This window comes from Stigmatopora argus, chromosome 5, assembly GCF_051989625.1.
Source record: "Stigmatopora argus isolate UIUO_Sarg chromosome 5, RoL_Sarg_1.0, whole genome shotgun sequence".
In the NCBI taxonomy this organism is placed as follows: Eukaryota; Metazoa; Chordata; class Actinopteri; order Syngnathiformes; family Syngnathidae; genus Stigmatopora; species Stigmatopora argus.
The window spans coordinates 17,241,860-17,266,501 of NC_135391.1; the positions used below are offsets into that span (position 1 = coordinate 17,241,860).

At 40.2% G+C, this 24,642-nt stretch overlaps 2 protein-coding genes and 1 long non-coding RNA gene across 5 annotated transcripts; 2 read left to right on the forward strand and 1 right to left on the reverse strand.

Annotated features, from left to right (window-relative positions):
* Positions 1 to 1,519: 1,519 nt before the first annotated feature.
* LOC144073975 (uncharacterized) lies at positions 1,520 to 24,450 on the reverse strand. Of its 3 annotated transcripts, none has more exons than XR_013300202.1 (4): positions 24,335 to 24,449; positions 24,141 to 24,245; positions 22,014 to 22,216; positions 1,520 to 1,872 (listed from the first exon to the last, which is right to left on the reverse strand). It is a non-coding gene; the product is annotated as an uncharacterized LOC144073975 (long non-coding RNA). The 3 variants fall into 3 exon arrangements; XR_013300204.1 differs by lacking the exon at positions 1,520 to 1,872 and adding an exon at positions 2,737 to 2,994 and having other exon boundaries at positions 24,335 to 24,450; XR_013300203.1 differs by lacking the exon at positions 1,520 to 1,872 and adding an exon at positions 18,858 to 19,211 and having other exon boundaries at positions 24,335 to 24,450.
* Positions 7,961 to 10,806, forward strand: tal2 (T-cell acute lymphocytic leukemia 2). Its single transcript, XM_077601202.1, has 2 exons — positions 7,961 to 8,072; positions 10,037 to 10,806. The coding sequence occupies exon 2, from the start codon at positions 10,066 to 10,068 to the stop codon at positions 10,420 to 10,422; it is 357 nt and encodes a 118-aa protein (XP_077457328.1). The 5' UTR covers positions 7,961 to 8,072; positions 10,037 to 10,065; the 3' UTR covers positions 10,423 to 10,806.
* Positions 19,045 to 24,608, forward strand: LOC144073972 (UDP-glucuronosyltransferase 2A2-like). The gene is made up of 6 exons (XM_077599982.1): positions 19,045 to 19,800; positions 21,718 to 21,866; positions 22,041 to 22,172; positions 22,269 to 22,356; positions 22,425 to 22,644; positions 24,000 to 24,608. Exons 1-6 carry the CDS (start codon positions 19,080 to 19,082, stop codon positions 24,283 to 24,285), a joined length of 1,596 nt encoding a protein of 531 aa, XP_077456108.1. The 5' UTR covers positions 19,045 to 19,079; the 3' UTR covers positions 24,286 to 24,608.
* The last annotated feature ends 34 nt before the right edge of the window (positions 24,609 to 24,642 follow it).

Here is a 24,642-nt window from a genome sequence, read left to right on the forward strand (position 1 = left end):
ATCAATGCCCAGAATCTCCCAACGGACTCTTCTTCAAATTGCATAATTTTTAAAAATATTAGTGCATTATTAGGCCATTTAGCCTTTATTTAGCGCAAACATTTTGTGAGTCATGGCCCTTCAAACAAAAGATGAGGGCATCCTAATATATATAAAAGTTAGTGCACAGTTCTCTCAAAACTACCTGATGTCAGTGGTTCCACTGTCAAATTATTTCATTTGCACCATAAAAGGCTCTAAAAGTATCAACATGTATTCAAAGTTTAGTATCAAAGTTTATTATTCATTCATTCTTTCACTCATTAATTTTGTTGTGAGGATTTCAGGGTGCCGGAACCTTAGTTTTTTAATTCATCTTCCAGACCGCTTATCCTCCTCAGGGAACGCTGGAGCATATCACAGCCAACCATGGGACACAGGCGGGGAACACCCTTACGCCCACCAAGTGCGAATCAAACCCAGACTGACCGCACCGAAGTCAAGTGGAAGTAGTTGGTATCGGGTGGCCCTATAGTTTTTTATTTATTCATTCCTTATCCTTACAAGGGGTGTGGGGGGTGCTGGAGCCCATACAAGCTGTCTTCGGACACCAGACGGGGGACACCCTGAATTGATGGGCAGCCAATCACAGGGCACGAGGAGATGGACACCCAGACACACTCACACTCAACAAGCCTACCATGCATGTTTTTGGAATGTGGTAGCGAACCGCAGTAGCTGGAGAAAACCCAAACTCCACAGTGAGGACCCACTTTGGTTCGAACCCTTGAACTCTTAACTGTCAGGCCGACGCCCTAACATTATAAATTAAATTTTCAACTTAAACTTAATTCTAATTTTGTTTGATATTTTGATACCTTTCTTCTCCCGGCTGGGTTGGCTCTTTTTGCCCCGCCTCCACACTGACTTTCAGTCAATATCGAGGGTTGTTTGAGTTTGTATTCCCTACAAAATAGTCCCAAAATGATGCACACAAATGTCCTCACAATAGGATAACGCACGACCACTTGCCAACGAGAAGTAGTATATACGCCATTCACACTGAATAACGGGGAAAAAACACTGAAAAAATGCAACGCTCCGCCCAGTGCTCGCAGAGACATTACAAAGAGGGAGTTGCGACCAGAGACATTACAAAGAGGGAGTTGCGACTGGAGACATTACACAAGGGAGTTGCGGGGAGAGAGACAGTGCCCATGATGTTCTGATGAGCAGCATCTCGCATCCGCTGTCTGCTCGTATATCAAAAATTGTCTCGTATCTCAAGATAAATATTTGCCCAAAATTTTACTCGTATCTCGAATTGCTCGTATGTCGGGCCACTTGTATGTTGAGGTACCACTGTATATAATATACACTATATATATATATATATATATATATATATATATATATATATATATATATATATATATAGGACAACATGATCACATCTCTCCCAGTTGAAATGCATTGGACATCTTTCGCTGACAATGGCAGCCAATGAGCTAAACTCCTCAAATCACACCAAAATTTGACATGCAGCAAATTGTATTTAATGACATGATCGCAGTAAGACAATTTAGATTTTTATGAAACTGTATTTTTACATACTTGATTTGTGCAATGAAACAATAAAAAGCTGAGTGGGTTAAATAGATTCAAGTGCAGAGCCCAACAATCCCCTTATCGCCACCAAAGCATGTGGAGAGAAAACGCTTATCTTTAGCAGCCAGCAGAGTCAAGCGTCTCCCTGAGGAATGATCCACAGTAGCACCCCCCAACAAGCCCAAGTCCTCCAGACAAAGAGTCCCCCCCGGGGATTTGGACTGGGAGCGCCTGGACGAGCTCATCCCACACTGACTGCCCGGCATCAATAACCCACTAACGAGCCTGTGACGCACAAAAAAAAGACAGAGACAATGTTGTTTAATGACGCGGGGAGGGGGCGGGGCGCCTGTCCGAAGTGTTGTGTGGGAAAGGGGCCGCCTGTGGAAAGGTCACCTTCTTATCGGCCATCGCGGATCGCCGGGCACTTAAAGTGTCCGGCGGCATCCATCAAAATGCAGGTGACGATGGGAGAAAGTGCATTGAAAAGCTGCCTTGAGATACAAGTGAATTGATGTACACGTTTTCCAAGACTGCAATTATTCTGCCGGGAGGGACATGATCTTAACACACAAAATTCAGTAAAATTTCATTTAACTACCTTAAGAGGAAAAACTATATTTTTGCGTATTAAATATACTTAATAACGGTGAGAATAGGGGTGTCAAACTCATGTTTTGTTGCGGGCCACATCGTAGTTTCGATTTCATCCGGAGGGCCGTTATGTCTTCCAACTAGGCTGCCAAAATTAATCGATTAATGAAGTGACAGCTTTTCCGATTGTGCTGATCGACAGATCATTTTTGAAAATTAAAATTAGTCTTCTCTTTGAGCCTCTTAATAGCAAATATTCTCTTGTAGTGGATTTTTTACATTTATTTCCATTTTTTTAATCAGAAAAGAGGGTAAATATTAAATATATTATTGTGTTTTAACCTTTTGTTTTTTATTTTAAAAGGAAAGCATAACTATTGCGTTTTTAAAAATCTGTTTATTTACAGTAAAAAATAAAAGCGGAAAGAAAAAACATTTTAGACATAATATTTAGAGGTTTTTTAAAAAAATGCTTTTTGAACTCAAAACAACACAAAAAGAAAAAAATACAGTTTGGGATTGCAATATTTGCAATATGGATTTAAAAGGGGGAAAACCTAGAAATATTCACTATACATCTCTAATGATCGTCTGAATTTGATCATAAAACAGAACGTCGGCAACCATGATTTACTTTCTCGGGCCGCACAAAATGATGTGGCCCACTTTGATGCCTGTGAGTTAGAATATGTCTCATCTCATCTCATTTTCTGAACCACTTTATCCTCAATAGTGGGGGTGCTGGAGCCTATCCCAGCTGACTCCGGGCCAGAGGCGGGGGACACCCTGAGTCGGTGGAAGTGAAGGTCTGCTCTAGAAAAGAGAGGAATGAAGGTGAGCAAGAGCTAAACAGAATAAAATAATAAAAAGATCCCAAGGGGAACAGTAAAGTTATAAGAAGTAGATGTGAAGACGGTAGAGGGTATCAAGTACAGTGGTACCTCGAGATACGAGCTTAATCCGTTCCGGGACTGAGCTCGGGGGGGCTTTATCCACGGCAAAAATGCACTCGTAAACGAACAAACAAATTTAAATTAACTTGGATAACTATATACAGACACTCAACGTTTAATGTAACTTCAAACAAAACTAAATTCTAAATTTGTTGTAATCTTTTTTACCTTACGTAGTTCTACGGGTTGACACCACCTGGCCGCTCCGCCGAAGTCTTCAAAACGAACGCATCAAGAGTTGTTTGTTTTTGTCTACCCTTCAAAATATTTCGATAATGTCGCATACAAATGTCATCACAATAGGATAACGCACGACCACTTGCCAACGAGAAATAGTCTTTAAAGAACGATCGCGGGAGCATCTTTCCTGAGAAAGAATAACAGGAAATATAATAGTTGAGCTAACCCACGTATTGATTGTGGGTAATGAAGTTTTATTCTGAGAAAGGTTGCCATTGCCTATGGTTGTTGTGTGCACGAGTATACTTCATTACCCAGAAAGCCCTCTTTTTGCCCGCGCGTTGTGCGTTTCCTGGTCGTATGAGAAACTCATCTGAATTGATTAGTTCCGTGCTCGTAGATATTGTTGTACACGAAAGATATGCAAAAAAAAATGCCATGGCCACCTGGCTTGGTCGCATCACGAAATTTTGACCGCATCACGGGCGAATTATTCGATCGAAATTTCCCCCGTAAGACGAGCATTTTGTATGACGAGCGGTCGTATGACGAGGTACCACTGTACCAAAGAACAACAATTCAGGGTAATGGAGAATGTGTAAGGGAATTGAAGAATCGTGTTCAGGCAAGGCTAGAACAGCTGGAGGAAAGTATCAGGTGTAGGACGAAGAAATTACAGCACATAATGACATCGTCAATTATTTCTGAAAAAACACCCATTTAATGCGAAGCTGTTTTGAATTCATAATTTGAGGTTGTTTAGGTGTGTGTTTATGTGCATTTGTTCGTATGCATTGTCTGTTGCCTAACATTAGATTCCTCCTTGCACTTATGCACCTGCTCGAATAGCAATGGTTGTGCATCCTTATTATTCATTCATTCATCTTCCATACCACGCATCCTTGTAAGGTTTGCGGGGGTTGCTGGAGCCTATCCCAGCAGACTTTGGGTAAAAGGCAGACTACACCCTGGACTGGTCGCCAATCAGCCAAAGGGCACAGAGAGAGCAAGTTGACCATCCATACTCACATACCGTCACCAATGGGAATCGAGCCCACGCCTGCCCGCAACGAAGTCAGGCAAGTAAACTACTAGACCAGGGGTAGGGAACCTATGGCTCGGGAGCCACATGTGGCTCTTCTGATGGGTGCATGTGGCTCTTCGCTAACCTGTGAGGTAAAATATGTATTTAAATCACTGGTGACAGAGCCGAGTCCCAAATGCACTAATAGGAGCGGCAAGTCGGCACTGTGGACCTGCGTGACCGGACGTTTGGTCGCCGGACGTTTGACAACATTACGGAGAGTTTACTGTTGAAACCAGCTCTCAAAATTATATTCATGAGAGAGAGAGTTTAATATCTAAATATCTACTGTTGAAACCAGCTCTCAAAATTATATTCATGAGAGAGAGAGTTTAATATCTAAATATCTACTGTTGAAACCAGCTCTCAAAATTATATTCATGAGAGAGAGAGTTTAATATCTAAATATCTACTGTTGAAACCAGCTCTCAAAATTATATTCACCCAGGCGACCAAACGTCCGAGTACCGTGGAGCTGATACTACCTCTAACTGAAATCATGTTTTTTTTCATTAGACTTTTCTCCTTTCATTGATTCGCAACTACCTAACAGTGTTGTCAAAATAATTCATTTAGAATTAAAATGAAATAAAATGACCCCCCAAAAACCACATCTCATTTTCACATTTTTACTCTTAAATTCTGAGTATGGCTCACAAGGAATAAAATTTGAATTGTTTATGGCTCTCTGTCAAAAAGGTTCCCGCCCCATGCACTAGACCACCAGCCAGCTAGCTTGTTATTCATTTTAATACATTATAAAATAATGTTCTCATCATTTTGTCTCATATTTGTGTGTTTCTTTTATTAAAAAAATAGGTACACTGTTACGTTTTAAAGGGTTTAGTTGGTTGTTTTATAGGAGGACTCTGGAACAAATGAGAGAATTCGTATATAAAATACTGCACTATTTATGAAAAATCCAAGTTACCATACAAGTTCTTGAACCAATTAATTTTGTAAGTAGAGGTACCACTGTAATCATGTTTGGAAACACCTAAAACAATCAAAGATATTGACTAATCCCATGATTAATCCCCATTTGGGGAGCTGTTCTAAAATAGTGTCCAAAAGGACAACAGCAAAAGGCTGTAAAATAATGTTAAAAGTTTAGCTGCGAAAAAGGTCAGCGTGATGGCGCGGGACCTGCAGGTGCAGCCTCTTGGATGTGAGGGTGCCGTCCATGAATGGCTGATTCCCCAAAACGGGCTCGAGGGGGCTAATCCCGGCTCCACTAATCGGATTATGCAAATTCCTACTCCACGCGGAGAGGGCTACGTCTTTCAAACGACACTTGAAGGGTGAAAAAAAACCAGTAACAATCGCTGAAAGCAGGGCTGGTTTTTTTTGGGAAGCGTGGACAAGCGTTTCCTGGCTAATTTATGTGCAGGTCTGGACAAGATTACCACAGTGATGCACAAAACCCACATTGTTCTTCTGTCAATCTGGATGTGCTACTTTTACCTTTTCGGGTTATATTAAAATGAAACCCCGTTAAATGCCGTGATGCCCTATACGTGGTGGGTTGGCCGATATGTCTGCTGCAGTCGGATCAGAGTATGCGACGTCTCAGTTTACGGAAACGTCACTTTTTCCACACGCGTGCAGAAAAACAAATAATGAAAACAAAACCTCCGAGCATGACAATATGTGAAAGTGCTAACAGTTGAACCCTTTCATGCACAAATTAAGATGTTTTGAACACTTACAGGCATTTAACTCATCGGCATTAACGGCAGTCAATAACACTGGAACAGTCTGCTCGGTTTAACAGAATTGGACAACTATTGCTGTCAATACTGAATGGATTTACAATTGTATAGCACTTTTCCATCTTCAAAGCATTAAAAGCGATTGGACACTATGTCCTCTTTACCTACTAATGGCACAGAATCAGAAGCAACGTGGGGTTCGGTATCTTGCGAAAGGACACTTGAACAAGGTCACTATGGCGAGGAAACTAACCCACACCTTCTGGGTTGGAAAACAACTATTCTACCACTAAGCCACAACGCCCTTAAGGTGAGCAATGAGTTAAATATGTTTTTTTTTAAATCAACTTTACAGTGTTTATTAATGGGTCCACAAACAGTGTATTTGTGTTTGTCATTTTAATTTTTTATTAATTAATTAATTTCATGAACACTGAATTAAATAATGTATTTTTCCCTTAATAATGATTACAGAATCTAATAATGATGAATGATTTTAAAAATTATATATAATAATAACGGGTGGTCCGGTGTTTGAGTGGTTAGCTCATCGGCCTCACAGTTCCGGGGTCGAGGTTTAAATCCCAGGTCGGTCCTCACTGTGTGGAGTTGGCATGTTCTACCCGGGCTTGTGTGGGTTTTCTCCGGGTACTCCAGTTTCCTCCCATATCCCCAAAACTTGCATGGTAGGCTGGTTGAACATTCTAAATTGCCACTAGGTATGAGTGTGAGCGTGAATGATTATCTGTCTCCTTGTGCCATGCGATTGGCTGGTCACCAATTCAGGTTTATTAGTGAGCGGGGGTTAGGCTCTGGCACCCCCGGTGAACCCTTGTGACTTTTGAATAGCTGTCCACTGTGAACTGAGTGGACACTGTCTCTGAAACGGTTAGGTGATGAAAAAATTAAGGTCAGCGAATCATCATCATCATCTTCCTCTTCAATACCGCCCACCCTCGAAAAGGTTGCTGGAGCCTAACCCAATTGTCTTTGGGCAAAAGGCAGACTACACCCTAGACTGGTCGCCAGTCAGTCGTAGGCCAGAAGAGAGAGACAGAAACCCACTCACACTGCCACCGAGTGGGAATCGAACCCAGAATGCTCACTCCAAAGCCACTGCACCATCGGATAGCAGGTCAGCGAATATGATTGCTAAAACTGTCACCCATTCTTTCATTTGCTGCTACAACTTCCTTTTAAAATGTATTGGGAATCTACTAGTGACAAACGCATTTAAATTCGTAGCAGTAAGATGGAACAAGCCACGTGATTACATGTCTAATATCATCAATGGTGCTGGAAATGTTAAAAAGATTATTAAAATATATCCTAAATAATAAAGAAAAAAAAGACAATGATGAAAAGTAACGTAAACAAGTGGATAAATAATCTACACAAATGTCCTAAACATAAGAATTTTTTTTTTTTAAATGACAAGGCTATATATGACAGATCAACAAACAATCTACTTCCTTACAAATAAACCCAACATCGTGTTAGGCGGAAAAGCTAACACAAAACATTTTTCCTAAATACAAAACCAAAACGTTTTCATTCTACATCGACATACTTATGCCTTTAATTTATGATTAAAGATTGGAATTTAACCTTAAAAATGACACCAATAGTCTTCATGCTAATTGGAATTTGCTGTGGGAAAAATGGCTATGAAATAATAATTGAATTTGGGGAGGGGAGTGAGAATGCTTGCTAGCAAGTGTTCACACAGTGATAAGTGGTCTGACTCCTTATTGTGTCTCTAATAGATGGGCGGTGTGATGGGGTTAATGGGGGGCGTTGACGAGCAAGACCCCCGCCACCGCTATCTCCCCCTCCTCACCATCCACAATGAGTACGTCACACAAAAATCCGCTATAAAAGGTGAGCTGCCATTATGCTGCATTATTTCCCCCTTCCTCGCTCTCTGGCTCATGATCCGCAGGAAACAACTTTGACCACCAGGTAAGAATATTTTCATCTCCCCCAGAAAAAAATGCGGATACCGACAACTAAAGTGAGCCACCTACTTGTTATTCATTCTGCTGCAGGGACATTTGGTGTGGCAGTGATTACTTTGGAGTACTTGATTGGATATGCAAGGCGGTTTTACTCGGATTTCGCAAATTGTGATGATTTTCTTTTTGATAACGTTATTGACCCTTTTTTTCCCAGTACGCTCTTTCGTTTCACTTTCATACGTAATATTTCAGATTTAGGAATTTGAAACAGGGAGAAGCAAACGGGAGGAAAGAAAAACAAGAAAATGTTTCAACGATTCAAATGTTGACACTGAAGACATTTTATTTTGGGGAAAGAAGACTATTTTTGGTTATTCAAAAAGCAAAAATATTAGTAATCGTATATCTATTTTAAAACTTTTAACTGAATTTTGGTTTATCCTACAGATTTTAATCACTCTTATATTTTCATATTATTTTTAAACAATTAAATAAAAATATACATCCATAAAAACTGGATTAAATGACATTTTTTAAAAAGAAATTTAAAGGCCAAAGCAATACTAAAGTATTTAAAAAAAAACCTCATTTAACTCATTGCATGCTATTCACGGCGATAGACGTCCAATTTATTTAAACTGGGAAGGGTGGCTGTCAACGCTCATCTTTCAGTGTTTTGAACAAATGAATATTCTATTGCCCCTTCAATTCTAAATGGATTGGACATCTAGTGCTGCCAATGGCAAATAATGAGATAAATGAGTGCCCTGCGAGGGTTTAAAAAAACAAAACAAAAATTTGTACAGGTGGTAAAATGCATTTGACAATATACATTCAATTTCAATATGCATTTCTTAACTTTAGCAGTGTTATTAACTTCCATAATGTGGAGCTGCACTGGCAAATGCAACTAAAGCGCAAATGAGTTTGTCTTTAATCAATCGTTGACCTTGACGTAACTCAAGATATCAACTAAAATATGATTCGCAAACAGCAGGAATAATTATTCAAACCATTTCTAAATGTCACGGAGAGGAATTGGACATCAATGGTACTTAAACATGTTAACTCATTGATAACTTCACTCCAAGTTCAAATGGATTGGATGTCTGTCACCGTTTATTGTTGCAAAATTGCATAGGAACACTGGTACAGATGGTTCTCCTCCTGAGTTGTTGTTGCTTAATTTAATTGCTGAAATAGCATTAAATCTGTTACACCACACGTGGACGTTTGTTGAAGTATTTCCTTAGTTTCACTAGCGACGTTAACGTGGACAAAATCTCTTTAACCCGATCAGAATTTTGGTTATAATTGTGATCACATGACCTGTTTTCAGCGGACACTTGCATATTCATGCATCACACTTTCTCATTTGGAATAAAATCTTGAATGGCGTGGGTTTTATTGGGTTAGAATAATCCAAATGGGGTATGTACATGAAGCCTATTTTTATTCCGATCAGGCATATACGTAATCTGAATTAATGTCTCTCAACTCATCTCATTTTCTGAACCGCTTTATCCTCACTAGTGGCAAAATGGGGGTGCTGGAGCCTATCCCAGCTGACTTCGGGCCAGAGGCGGGGGACACCCGGGGGACAAACAACCATTCACGCTCACACTCATACCTAGGGGCAATTTAGAGTGTCCAATCAGCCTACCATGCAATTCTTTGGAATGTGGGATAAAACCGGAGTACCTGGAGAAAACCCACGCAGGCTCGGGGAAAACATGCAAACTCCACACAAGTTGACCGACCTGGGTTTGATCTCAGGTCCCCCCACTGTGACGCTGACGCGCTAACCACTCAGTCACCGGGCCACCCTGAAAAAATGTGTCTATGTAAATTTACCCAATGTATGTGATAATACAGCAAAAGAACTCACTGTTAGAAAAACTGCCTCATCTATTGTTGTCATTGGCCACCACCGTTAACAGACGCAACTTTTTTTTTGTACCATCACAGGAAGCCAAGGTCTACCTATCTCCTTCGTGATGACCCGGAAGGTGTTCACCAACACGCGCGAGCGCTGGCGCCAGCACAATGTCAACAGTGCCTTCTCGGAACTGCGCAAGCTCATCCCCACACACCCACCCGAGAAGAAGCTGAGCAAGAACGAGATCCTGCGGCTGGCCATGCGCTACATCGACTTCTTGGCTCGCCTACTGGAGAGCCAGGGCGGAGCCAATGCCAAGCGGTCCGTGCACCCACACGCCCCCGCCGCCCTCCTAACGCTTCTACGCGGGAACATGGAGCAGCTGTGCTCGCCTTCACGGCCTTGGACGCCTGCCAGCGACACCGAAGCGCCCTCCTCGCCCGGGTCCAGCTGCGGCGGTTCTGAGCCCTGGTAGAACCGCCAAATGGACATCTTTGGAGGACTGCACATTAGCAGCGTTGTGTTTGTATCGTGCATGGATGTTTTACTCGTACCGTTAGGTGTTGTCGACTAAAAACTTGGCTGTCATATCTGTGATGGCCTCTGAAAGCACTTTTAAATCCCTTTCTCTGACCGGATTGTGCAGTCTTTTTTTTTCTTTCAAAAGTGTGGACTCAAATTTGTACAGTTTGCATCTCATCTCGCCAAAGATTAATTCATGTTTTCTGATTGTTTACTGTGAAGCTAATTAGAACAATTAGCATCCCTTACCTCTTTTTTGTAAGATATTTTTGTTCCCACTTGTGATAAATGTTATTTATTTGAACTATTTATTGAATAAATTGTTTGTTAATTAATATTGCTGCCTGCTTGGAATGCATATGTTTACGAAAAACAGCTTAACCATTTTTGACCCTCTCATTTCAGTATACTACAAATATTAACCCAATTGACTGCAATTGACCCCAGACACCCGTTTTTGAATGTTCAAATGGATTTGTTTTCTATCACTGTTAATGACAGTGAATGAGTTTAAAATAGTAACAATGAATTCAGCTTTCGAGTATTATTAGGGGTCACAACACAAGTGCATTTCAGTTGCTTAATACAAACATATACGGTCATACTTCTACTTATAAATGCCTCTAAGTACGACATTTTCAGGTTACAATTTTTTTATATGCAAATGAGTGACTCGAGATACGAAAAAGATCCAAGTTACAAAATCCCCAAATAGTAAATGCATTGCCTTATCCGTTATTTCATTTTGAAAATATTTTCACGGATGCATTGATTCTCACTTTAGAACAGTGGTCTCCAAACTATTCCACAAAGGGCCGCAGTGGGTGCAGGTTTTCATTCCAACCCATTGAGTGGACACCTTTTCACCAATCTGGTGTCCTTCAAGTGCAATCAGTGGATTGCAGTCGGGTGTTTCTCGTTTTCTGCAGAAATGTCATTGGTCAAACTGTCTGTGCTGGATCAGTTAGAACAAAAATCTGCACCCACACCGGCCCTCGAGGACCGGTTTCAGGGCCCCTGCTTTAGAACCTTGCTACCCTCTACTGGGCTTTCAATGGCTGTCTCACAACAACCACTATCCATGTTTAAAGATTCTCTCTTACATACCTGTCCACCTCGGTTAAATGCTCCCCTTATTAAGGATTGCAATTTCCGATTAAGCGATTAAAAACTGTACAAATCCAACACGGCACATATTTTCACACACACACATAGGGCACACGTAAAACTCTACAATGTACTACAAAGTGGACGGCTTTCGGCCCTGGTAGAACGGGCTCGTGCCGCCATCTGGCGGACAAACATGGGTTTTTACATTTCCCTTTATAACGGCTGAATGTGAATATGAAAAGGCTCAATGGGAAATAAATTTGACCAAAGATACGAACAAATCAAACGACCTTAAACTAAAATCAAACATTCCTGAAACTTAAAGAAGCTTCTTATATACAGTATATTTTTTAAATGTAATTTTAGAGTTGCTTTCTCGTTCCCGTTGGCACTCTCCCAACATCTCGCTAGTCTCCCATTGTCTGCAAGGAAGCTGCATCTCCATGATGCCGGACCAGAGGTTAGCGCGCTGTAAGCGGACGCAAGAGCCAGCCCGCTAAGGGGTAGCGGCCACTGGCAGAGTTTGAGCATGCCGTCGGACCAGAAGCCCCTTTTCCGGGCACTTACTCATCTTTTTCCGGGAACATGGATTATTTGTGTGACGCTTGCAGAGTTGAAGATCGTAAATGCACGATATGTACAATTACAAAAGATATTATTATTTAGGCGTTGGGTGGACTTTCAGCGTATCCCTTTACAGATAGGCATGGCAACTCCGTAAAATAGCACGTCAGATTTGGCGTCAAGTTTTACGCCAGACGGCATTTTAAATTATTTATACCCCCGTATTCTATAGCAGAATTGTTCTGTCCCGGAAACAAGTCAGTAATATATATTGCGTTTGATTTTAAGAGAAATTCCTTAAAGCACGGTATTGTTTACTGATGGAAAAATCTCTTTTCTTTTTTTAAACTCGAGAATCACTTCAAGTTTTCAAGACATTTTCAATTCTCATTTCAGTCCACTTCACTGCTCTACTGGGAACAAAGTTTCTGATGTATAATATCATACAAATACAACTAAAATTCAGTAGAGAAACATACTGAATATTAGCTGGTGTATTGATTTGGCACTAAGCAAAAGTCAAACATTGGGACTGCCTCCTTTTTGTTTGCGTTCAACAAAGCTTCAGCCGGCCGGACACAAAGCTGAGCGGTGCTAACAGCGGGCAAGAAGAGAGGCAGCTTAACTTGTGACCCTGAGAGTCAAGCGCTGTCCAGTTAAGCAAACGTGTGGGAGGACGGCCCACTCGAATACCCCTGTAGCCCCTGAACTACCCAGTGTTTAACCCGCCAGTGACCTTATGGATGGTCAATGAAGGGTTCCTTGTACTGCTCAGAGAAAAAAAAAGAATACTGAAAAAGATTGAACTCCTCTTCTGTCTAGAATCTGTACTTTCAGTGGGGGCTTATTTAGGCCAAATGGTTCAAAGTGCTAGTTGGAATTTCCCCAAAAAGGCTGGTTCAAAACAAAATTTATACTTAAGCACAAGTCGTTGTTGTTCTTTGGTTTTCCTGTTAAATAGTTCATTACATTGCAAATAAGCATTCTGCATGCATACAGCAAATAAATATTTTTAACACTTGGGGTGCGATTGAAATCAAAAGACATCTAATCCATTTGGAATAGGAGACCTCCCAGTCCAAATGGATTGGACAGCTATTGTCTTAAATGCGGGGTTTTACCTATTTACAAGGCAACTGACTAGTACTGGCAATTGAAATAAACTGACATTTTCCATGGTATTTCGTGCCTCACATACTTAGAACTCAATACCAAATACCATACGTGAACTCCCATCTCTGAACCTCTTTGCCAATCATCTTAAACCCTGGCTGCTGGATGAACAACATTGTTATCACAACAATGCCTAAACCTGTGCTATTTTTGTATGTCTCATCGTTTCAATCCTGCTTTCTAGTCTTTTGTCATGTTTTTTTTCCTCTTCTGCCCTACTATCGCCTTGTTGATTTTATTTTGTGTTTTTAACCTACACAAGGGGACCAAAGATTAATATATATGTTCATTAATATGTATTGTCCCTTAATCTCAAATAAACTGGCTATGGAGCCCTAAAGTGACTTTCCTCTCATTGTATTATGAATGCCATATAAAGGGTTAAAAGCTGTGATGGAATATATTAATATCTTTGCCTCGGTTATTCCACAAGAAGGTTTAAATTTAGTGTAATGTTAAATTAAAACTTATTTTTAATGTGTGTGTTTAGTAATCTAAGTTCATTTAAGTTAAATTTAAAGTTTATGTTATGTTACGAGCGTGTTCCTATCAATCTCTCTCTCTCTCTTTGAATAAGTGCTGAATTAAAACAAATACAAATATGTTTTTCCATTGTATTATGATGTTTTTGTTGTTTTTTCAGAGGGTGGGAACGGATTAATTTATATTTAGTTATTTTCTATGGGAAAAATTGATTTGAGATACGGGTAAATTGACACACGAGCTCGGTCCCGGAACGCATTAAGCTTGTATCTCAAAGTATTAGTGTACATTATTATCCGCAAAGATCTCACAATACCCTAATTTTGACTTTGGCTGGCAATTCCACCAAAAATGGATAGAATTCTCTCAATCATTTTGTTGGGAACAAAGGAAATATTAAAAAGTAGACATGGTTTTCATTTTAGGTCTTCAACAATGGCAATAAGGTTTGAAAATTGATACAAATGTTTTTGCTAAAAGGATGTAATCACAAAAAAAAAAACACGCAATAAATAATAAATGAATATACAGAAATAAAATGCAAAGGGATAAAACATTAACTCATTGGCTGCCAATTATTTGCAATAGACTTCCAATCTATTGACATTGTGAGCACTTTTTCTTAGACTGTACATTAAAATTGATGATTAGCCACTGTAAAATTAAGCTGAATCATTAACGTTGGAAATAATTTATTGCATGGGGTGACGTTGTTTCGGGCGCTCCACAAAAGGAGTCAGCTGTAAGATTTCACAAGCTGGCTAGTGTGTCCAGCTGCCCTCTGCTCCCTTGAACAGCCCATTAGCTTCCCTTTAATAGCTGTTTACTCTTGGGCTCAGTTCACATCAACCGCCTCTTATTTTGATAGAGGGGGGGCCTCAGCAGACCACCGTGGAACAGGAGTTTACGACTGAAAGCGCACGGGATATCCAATCTAAGCGCGGCATCACAAAGTCTGCTTGATACAATCATTCAACAATGTGTTTATTTTTGGAATTATTTTACACTACATAACTGTTATGTACTGGAAAGTGCTGGACACATTCTGACCGCAAATTAGTGGGATTATATTTAGATGAATTCATTCATTCATACATTTTCTAAACCGCTTTATCCTTACTAGGCCCGTAGGGGGTGCTGGAGCCTATCCCAGCTGACTTTGGGGCAGAGGCAGGGGACACCCTGAATTGGTGGCCAGCCAATCGCAGGGCACAAGGAGACAAACAACCATTCACACTCACACACATACCTAGGGGCAGTTTAGGGTGTCCAATCAGCCTACCATGCATGCCTTTGGAATGTGGGAGGAAACCGGAGTACCCAGAGAAAACCCACGCAGGCCCGGGGCGAACATCCAAACTCCACATAGGTGGACCGACCTGGATTTGAACCCAGGACTCCAGAGCTGTGAGGCCGACATCCTAACCACTCAAGCCGCAGGGGCGCCTGATTTAGATGAATTCATTAAATGCTATTGATTGATATTAAAATTAAATCCATTATAACTTTAGTGAGTGGGCTTGTTTATAGTAAACTTTCTCAAAGTTAAGTGCTCACTACAAGGCTGGTGAATGATCGTTGCTAGTCACCCCTTCATATTGGAGAGGATGTAGTATATCTCTGTCAATGGCAGCCAATGAGTTAACTTTGAAATCGTTTTATAACTTAGATTTTAATGAAATTAAAGTTTTCAGCACAAAGCGCGCTTGGAAATTCCTCCCCAGTAGGCACCCTCTCGCTGGCGGAGCGAGAGGTTACAGCGTTTTGCTTTTTGAAGTAGACATTTGCATAATCAGATTAGGAAGCCTTCACCATCACGGGGTGCTCTAGAGGAGAGAAGGGCTTGTACGGTCCAACAATGGCACGTCACTCCTACCACGAACGGCCCGCACCTGCAACCCACCCAGCCACCCGGCGCCGGGGTCGAGTCGGGATATTTCAACGCGGCCAGAGCCAACTGGCTTTGAGGGGATAATGTGCTTTAGGGGGCCTCTCAGCCGGCGCCCCAAAAACTCCAGAAATTCTTTTCTCCGCCTGCGCTGATCTGGCCCATTGTGATAACGGATTGAGGAGGCGTGCACGACGCTGATAAGGAAAATCACTCTCAATAGAGCATTACCCGTATGCACGCTTGGGGAGAGCGGAGCCAATCACATTTTTTTTAAAATGTTGTTTTCTATTTTGCTGTTTTGGTAAGTGCTGGATTCTGTAAATAAAACAGGGACACATCCAGTGAATTATTGTCTTCCTGTGCCATTGACGGTGATAAATGTCAAATCTTTTTGAACAGTTTGAATGGATTGGAGTGCTATTGTGATCAATGGCAGCCAATGATTTAAAAGTTGGTAAACTAATTACGTATATAAAAAACTAGAATCCTAAATCAGTTGAAAATATCTATAACTCATTGAACATTTGTTAACCCTTTACAGCACATGTGTCAAAGTGGCGGCCGGGGGGCCAAATCTGGCCCGCCGCATCATTTTGTGTGGCCCGGGAAAGTAAATCATGAGTGCCGACTTTCTGTTTTAGGATCAAATTAAAATGAAGAGTATAGATGTATATTAAATTTCCTGATTTTCCCCCTTTTAAATCAATAATTGTAATTTTTTAATCTTTTTTTTGTGTTTTTAGTTCAAAAATCATTTTGTAAAATCTAAACATATATATTAAAAAAAGCTAAAATAAACATTGTCTTAGATCTATAAAAAACTGAATATTCAGGGATTTTAATCCAGTTCTTTTAATCCATTTATTAAAAAAAATCTAAATATTATATCTAAAACGGTCCGGCCTATGTGAAATCAAGTTGACGTTATTTCATCACCAACCCGAGTCTGACACCCTTGCTTTACAGGGCAAGTTACTTTTTATTGTTAAGGGAAAAAAATATACCTGAAATATTTAGGTTACGAAAAGCTTTGATTGGATACGTTTTGTTCCAAGATATGAAAAACGGTCCAAGTTACAAAACATCAAAGGAAAAAAGAAAAGAAAAAAAAAAGAAAAGAAAATAGGGTTCCTTACTGTTCTGAAATCGAGGAATCAATCCCCGTTGGCTTCCAACCTTCCTGAGTGGATTTTGCTTGTTCTTCCTGGGCCTATGTGGGTTTTCTCCGGGTACCCTGGTTTCTGCCCACATCCCAAATACAGGCATGCTAGGCTAGTGAAACTCTACAATGTTCTAGTTATGTTTGTGAGCGTGAATGGTCATTCGTCTCACTGTGCCCTGTGATTGGCTGGCAACCAATTGAGGGTGTATTCCTGTCCTGCTGCCCTGCAATGGGCTCTAGCACCCCAGCGACTTGTGAGGATAAAGGGTACATACAATGGATGAATAAAGAATATATTCTTTATATATATATATATATATATATATATATATATATATATATAATATATATAAAATATATATATATATATATATATATATATATATATATATATATATATATATATATATATATATATATATATATATATATATATATATATATATATATATTCATGAATAAATACAGTTACAATGCTCTAATATGTTGTATAAAACAAAAATGTATTAAGGTTAGGGGCCTCAATAACACTGCAAAGTTGTTAGTGTTCATATTTTAACATCAGTATTTAACTAATTTTCTGCCATTGACAATAATAAATCTCAAACTCATTTAAACTGGGAAAACTAGCTGTGAATGTGCATATTCCAATGCCATTTCTATTGCAGTGTTTTTTTATTTTTTTTATCCCTGGTGGGTTATGACCTTCCGGAGTGCCCTCATACGTGCTCCATTTTGCCATCATATCCTAAACACTTGCAAGCTAGGCTGATTGAACACTCCAAATTGTCTGTACGTAACTGTGCGTGTTTCAATCATTGTGCCCTGCAAATTTAGGGTGTCCCCTGCTGACTGCCTATAGTTGGCTTGAGGTCGTGAATTGAAGAACCACAGACGCCAGGCTAATTACTCGCTGTTTTTCTAAATGTGCAGCAAGTCTCGTTCCCTTTAGCGCACACTGTAGGATTAGTGCATTCAAATGCATATTGTTTTCCCCCCCAAATGCCACTGAATGTGACGCAAGAACGAAATCTAAAATGTTAATAAGGGGGCGGTTTGGGAAACCTTCCATAAGAAACCTTTCTCCTATTGGGAATTTTAACTCACTGACAATGATAGACAAACCAGTGTTTCTATAGAAATGAAAAGATTTTAAATTCCGCACATTGTAACTTTTGACATTACCACTCATAAGACTCAAATTCAGGGAAACCATCAACATCATTCCAAGTATTTTTCCTGTTTTAGTGTTATTTCATGAATTAATTTTTTTGCCATTGAAATTAGAGTTGCACTGATACCCGCACTAATACATGCATAAAAATAATATTATGAGTAGTATAAGTAATTATTAAGAAATAAGGCACCCAGTAACCACTGGTGTTATGGGATATGTTGTTTGGTTACGTCGTCTAACATGAAGTGGGGTTCGATGGAGCGATGAGGAGACCGGATGTCATGTATATATTTGCACATAAAATCTAAGTTGTATCAATACCGTCTGATTCGCCAAAGTTTATTCCAAAAGCTGAATGAACCATATCAATATGAGCACGAGTACCGCAAGCTAGAGCTCTGATTGTTTACTTCTGTATTTTACCATGTTACCCCACTCAGACCGTTTTGTCCAATAATTCAACGATGTTTGAAAATATATAGTTTTTTGTGAAATACTGGGTTGCTTGCAAAAATTGTGAAATGAACCGCACTAAAAAGTCCAGACCAAATGTATTTTGCCCTGGAGCAAAGAAAGTGAACTATGGACTTTTCTATTCTGAAAACGCCCTAAGAGTTACCTTTGGTAATAGTTAAGTTGTCATCATTATAGGAAAAGATTGATTACAATTTACTGTGCCATTTACAGTACTGCCCCCCCTTTTAACTAATAATTAACCTAATTAAGATAACTTCAGTCACTGATGTTAAATGTAGAAATGTACTCTTGTTACTGGGTGATTTCTTGTTTATTTACCACTGAGCAAGAGTGGGCAAAATGAAAAGAAATATGACTGAATGTTCCCGAGTCTGCAGCTTCGGTTCAGTCAACAACTTGGAGAGATTGTTGAAGTAACCCAACATGGACCGTTAAAGTCACCACCTCTGACTTATAAGCACTTGTTATGAGTCCAAATACAAGGCAGAGTTCAGTTGTATCTAGTTAATGATTCCTTTCCTACGATCAGGTTATTTAAAAAAAAGCTTCAGGTCACTCCAACTCCACACACGGATGGCGCTGGAGAAGGTGGTGTTTTGCAGTCTACTGCTGCTGGGCGCAGCGGTGGGCACCCATGGTGGGCGCATCTTGGTGTGGTACACCGAGGCCAGCCACTGGATCAACATGAAGCCAGTCCTGGAGACGCTGGTGGAGCGTGGACACAGTGTGAGCGTCCTGATTCCCAGCGCCTCGATCTTCATGAACGCCAGCGATGAGTCACGCTTCCACTACTTGCCCTTCAACGTCTCCTTCTCTCAGGAGGAGATGGAGAGCTTTCTGGATGAATTTCTGTCCTTCTCCATGTACGAGATTGACTACCTTAACTACTTCCAACTGTACATTAAATTTGCTGCACTGATGAAGCGCGACATGCAGTACGCATTCAAGTATCTAGATGGAGTGGTCAAGTCAGACACGCTTTTAAACAAGCTCAAGGAGGGCCAGTACGACCTCCTCTTGGCTGATCCCATATACCCGGGGAGCGATCTCGTGGCTGAGATCCTGGACGTTCCACTGGTCTACTCGCTGCGGTTCAGCATGGCCTACAACTGGGAGCGTTACTGCGGCCAACTACCATCACCGCCGTCTTTTGTGCCCGCCGCTATGAGCAAATTGACCGACACCATGACGTTCTCTGAGAGACTGTGGAACTTCCTCTTCTACGCTTTAAATGACGTCTTCATTGAATTCACCATTTGGTCAGATGCGGATAAATACTACACGGAATTCAAAGGTAGGAGGCGCATAGCGATGGATGTCAACTCCATTTGAATTGAGGCATCACCATTAAAAACATCATTGATAGCAACTAGTAGAAAATACGTTCATGTGAAAGATGATTGCTCAAATTTTTTACGCATGTAAATTGAACATTTCTTAGATTAACTCTGATCATGATAAAATTATGTTTAAAAACAGACAAGTTCAAAATGAACGACGATCGCCCGGCTCACTCACTAAATGACCGGAGAAAGCACCAACCAAGAGCACGCATGCCCTCTACTGGCTAACTCAGAAACAGAAGGCAATAATAAGTATATGCAATCGATTATGGTAATTTCTCAGCCCTGTGACAAAGAATTAAAAATCAGGCTTGAGTATCGATGTTTATACGTCTTCAGGATACACCAGCTAGATTGCATTGTCCAAGAATAAGCGACAAAGACTGTAGTACATTTATGAGGTCAAGATTATGCTATATTAGTGTTAGCAGAAAGCTAGCATAGAGTCAAGCATGTTTTGTTCTGCTCTCCTTTCCCACCCAAGCCCCCTCTATGACGACACACTGGGCCCCCTAGAGGTCTGGGTCTGGCCACACTGCCAGCACCATCAACATCCACCCCTGGTTCCTTTATTAAAGTTCCACTATCATGACATTTTACACAATCCGATAATTAAATGATAGGTTCCTGTCAAAGAGTATTCAAAAATAAACAAATAGGATGCGTTGAAACTTAAAATTTTTCAATAAAATTCATATTTACGTGCGGCCCGTTGGACAACTGGTTAGCACGTGCAGAGATTTTACTACACAAAGTCAAATCGGGAGTGAGAAAGAAAAACAGACTAAGTGCCCAACATGAGGCATCCTATCAAAGGCCTACCGAATGGTAAATATGTTACTACATTTATACCCCTTGACTAAAGAGCAAGCATACCAATTGAAACACTAATATTTATCATCTGAAAATATTAACACGGGTCGGCTAAATCCTTGTTTTGTTTCTCATGTCATTGTTAATAACTTTTCATTGGCAACACAATATTTGTCAAACTGGTCAAAAGTCTTTAATACAGTAATCCCTCGGTTATCGCGTCTTCAATTATCGCAAAATCCCTACTTTGCAATTTTTTTTTTTTTCCACTCTTTTTTTTAATATTTTTTTTTAAGTTCATAAAAATGTGAAACTTGGAACCGGAAGCCACTTTTGCTACTAGGACTCAGCACTGAAGAAATGATTAATTTTTAATTTTTTTTAAAGTTCATAAAAATGTGAAAATCCACGCTGAAACTCCTAAGCGGAAGCCACTCTTGCTACTAGGACTCAGCACTGAAGAAAAAAAAGTTATAGTAGGGGTGACCCAACTTTACGATTTTTCGATTATCGCGGCCATGTCTGGTCCACATTAACCGCGATATTCGAGGGATTACTGTATTAACCATTTTTCTGATATATATTTCAATTCAATTTCTGAGTAAAACAGATAAAACACGGGCCGCCACAGCAATAAAACTAAAGGAAGACGCATGCGTAAAAAGTCCTACCTTTGCCGACATTACTTCAGGTGAAGGGTCAACGAAATAGGATTTAAACTGTGTTTTGCGGTTTTTGGTTTATATTACAAAGAAAAAGACTATGGGTTGTGGCTCAGTTAAGCACAATCTATCGGAGTACCCGTTGAGGTGATACTTTTTTTAAACAGTGATTGGCTATCAGCCCTCTCTGTCAAAATTGATTGGACGTCTTTTGTCTTCAATGGCAGTGAAACGTCACTCACTAAATGCCAGTAATGCCAGTAAAAATGTAGTTTACATCATTCAACTTAAATGGAACTGAATGAGCTAAAGAGCTTACTGAATTTTAGCATCCTCTATACACATCAACTGAGTCAATTTTACAAATGGACATTTTTGCGTTTTTGCTAACAGGTAAGCCCACGAGTGCCTGTGAAATCATCGGCAGGGCAGACATCTGGCTGATAAGGACTTACTGGGATTTTGACTACCCTCGTCCTTTCCTGCCCAACTTCAAGTTTGTTGGCGGCATCCACTGCAGACCCGCCAAAGCACTACCCCAGGTGAACCAAATAGGAGGATTAAAAAGTGATGTCGGTAAAAAGTCTCAGATTCCAGCTCAATGAGCAACTTAAGCATCTTTTACTACCAGCTCTTTTGACAGGCTCATTTCCTATTGAAAAGAATGAACTACAGTGTGTTCAACTTACCAGTTTGCGCTGTTGTCTTCTATTCAGGACATTGAAGAGTTTGTGCAGAGTTCAGGTGACGATGGCGTTGTTGTCTTCTCTTTGGGATCCATGGTCAAGAACGTCAGCAGCGAAAAGGCTGACATGATTGCTACGGGCCTTGGGCAGATCCCCCAAAAGGTTGGACTGGTTTTAGTGGCACGTACACTTGCTGGCTGATAGCACTGGCAACACAGAAAATGAACATTGTTAGCCAGTGTAATGATTATTTTATAGGTGCTATGGCGATACAGTGGAAAAAAACCCTCGACTTTGGCCCCCAACACGAGAGTCTACGACTGGATCCCTCAAAACGACCTACTGGGTTAGCAGCCGCCATCTTTTCAGAGCCTAATTGGGTAAACGGTTCAACATGATTCCTACCCCACCCAGGTCACCCCAAGACACGAGCTTTCATCACTCATGGCGGAACTAACGGCATTTACGAAGCCATCTATCATGGGGTGCCAATGGTAGGCATTCCCATGTTTGCCGACCAGCCGGACAACATGGTACACATGAAGGCCAAGGGTGCCGCCATCATCGCCAACTTCAATTTCATGACGTCAGAGGACCTCGCCCAAGCCATCAGGACCGTCATTGAGGAGAAATCGTAAGTTTTGATGCTCCGCTAGAGTTGGGGTCCTATAACTTTATGAACTGACATTTGGGAAATACGTAGAATCAGAAGAGATTAACTTGATCGTCGAATTTTGTGAATTTGACACTAACCTCGCCTAGTTCAGACCCACTGTGCTTAATGGGAGAATGAAAAATAAAATTAACCCTTTCATGCATGAATTATGATTTTTTTTCATTAACAGGGCACTCATTGAATATACAGCACTGAAAATATAAGCATTCTATCACATCTTAAATAAAATGGACGTCTATAACCATCATTTGCATGCAATGAGTTAAATACAATGAAGAAAAAAAATCAACTTTAGTGTTATCTGGGATTGGAATGAGTGACTGTAGTCACCACAGTCCATAAAAGGATTAAATAGGGGGAAAAGTAGAGTCAAAATGATAACAAATACATAAACTAACAAGTATATGTACATAAATATTGAATTTAACTTTTGAATGTATAACATTGAAAATGAAACAAAAAAAAATTATACAATACAATCAAATGAACAAAAAAGCAATTGGCTGGCAACCCTGCCTATTTCCCATAAATGCCTGGGATAGGCTACAGCCTCCTCACAACCTTCATGGGATACACTGCACATATGGATGAATGAATTAAAAAGGTAAATACATATAGATAAATCAATATTGATGTTTGATCAGACACGTTAAAACAAGACAAAAAAAATTAAAAAACACTTAAAAATATGGAATGCTTAAATGTTAAAATGCAAACTGAAATCAAGAAATTATAAAATACAAATGTTTAATCCTTTTGTTTATTGTTGAAATATATACTGAAAATTGAACTCATTTGCTGCTAATGGATGTCAAATCTATTTGAACTGGCAAGGTTGCCAGTGAATGATCAGGTTTTATTGCCACTGACTTTTGACAAGCAATTTATTTTAACAAGGAAGGACTGGTAAAATTTAATAAAATATTTTTTGATTTAAATGACCCGGTTTGCAAGTGGTTGGCGTGTTGGCCTCGCAGTTCTGGGGTTGAGGGTTCAATCCCAGGTCAGTATCCATTGTGTGGAATTTGCATGTTCTAACCAGGCATGGGTTTTCTATGGGTACTCCACTTTCCTCCAAAATCCAACAAAAGTACATGGTAGGGTTATTGATGACTTTAAATTGGCCCTAGGTAGGAGTGTGAGAGTCTATGGCGTGTCCGTGTCCTTGTGCCCTGCCATTGGCTGGTCACCAATTCAGGATGCCCCTAGTTCGTTGGGATAGGCTCTAGAAGCCTCCACGACCATTACGGTATGGAAAATGAATGAATAAATTTACTCATTTAATGTTGGCACTCCTATGTCACTTTGCAAAGGTACAAGGAGAACGCCAAGCGCCTCTCCGTGATCCACCACGACCGACCAATGAAGGCACTGGATGAGGCTGTATTCTGGATTGAGTTTACAATGAGACACAAGGGTGCCAAGCACCTCAGGGTGCGCTCCCATGAGCTCACCTGGTACCAGTACCACAGCCTGGATGTGATCGGGTTCCTGCTGGCAGCCGCCTTGCTTTCCGCGCTGATTGTCATCCAGATGTGTCGCTGTTGCTGGCGCCGATTCTGTGGGCAAAGCAGAAAAATCAAAAAGAAGGCTGAGTAATGAAAATGGCAGTTTCTGTAACTTGAATTTGATGTTTTACTATACTCACCAGAGCAGAATATTAAGGACACATGAATCCATGGAAAAGCTAGTAAAAAAAAGTGCAGAAATGTTAGAAACAGCACTTTGCTGCAATAACATCAATGTTGCACATTTGAATATTTGGGCTATGAGACAAATTTGAAGTTATAGTTGTGGAAATCTGATTACATCCAAGTGTAGAAACAGATTGATATTCTTAAGTCAATGTTCTATGCACTGCTAAAAAAGAATGACTAGTTCTTGCAGATAAGAGGAGTACATTAAATTAATTTAAACAGTCATTATGCATTTAAGTCAACGTTTCTTTATACCTCA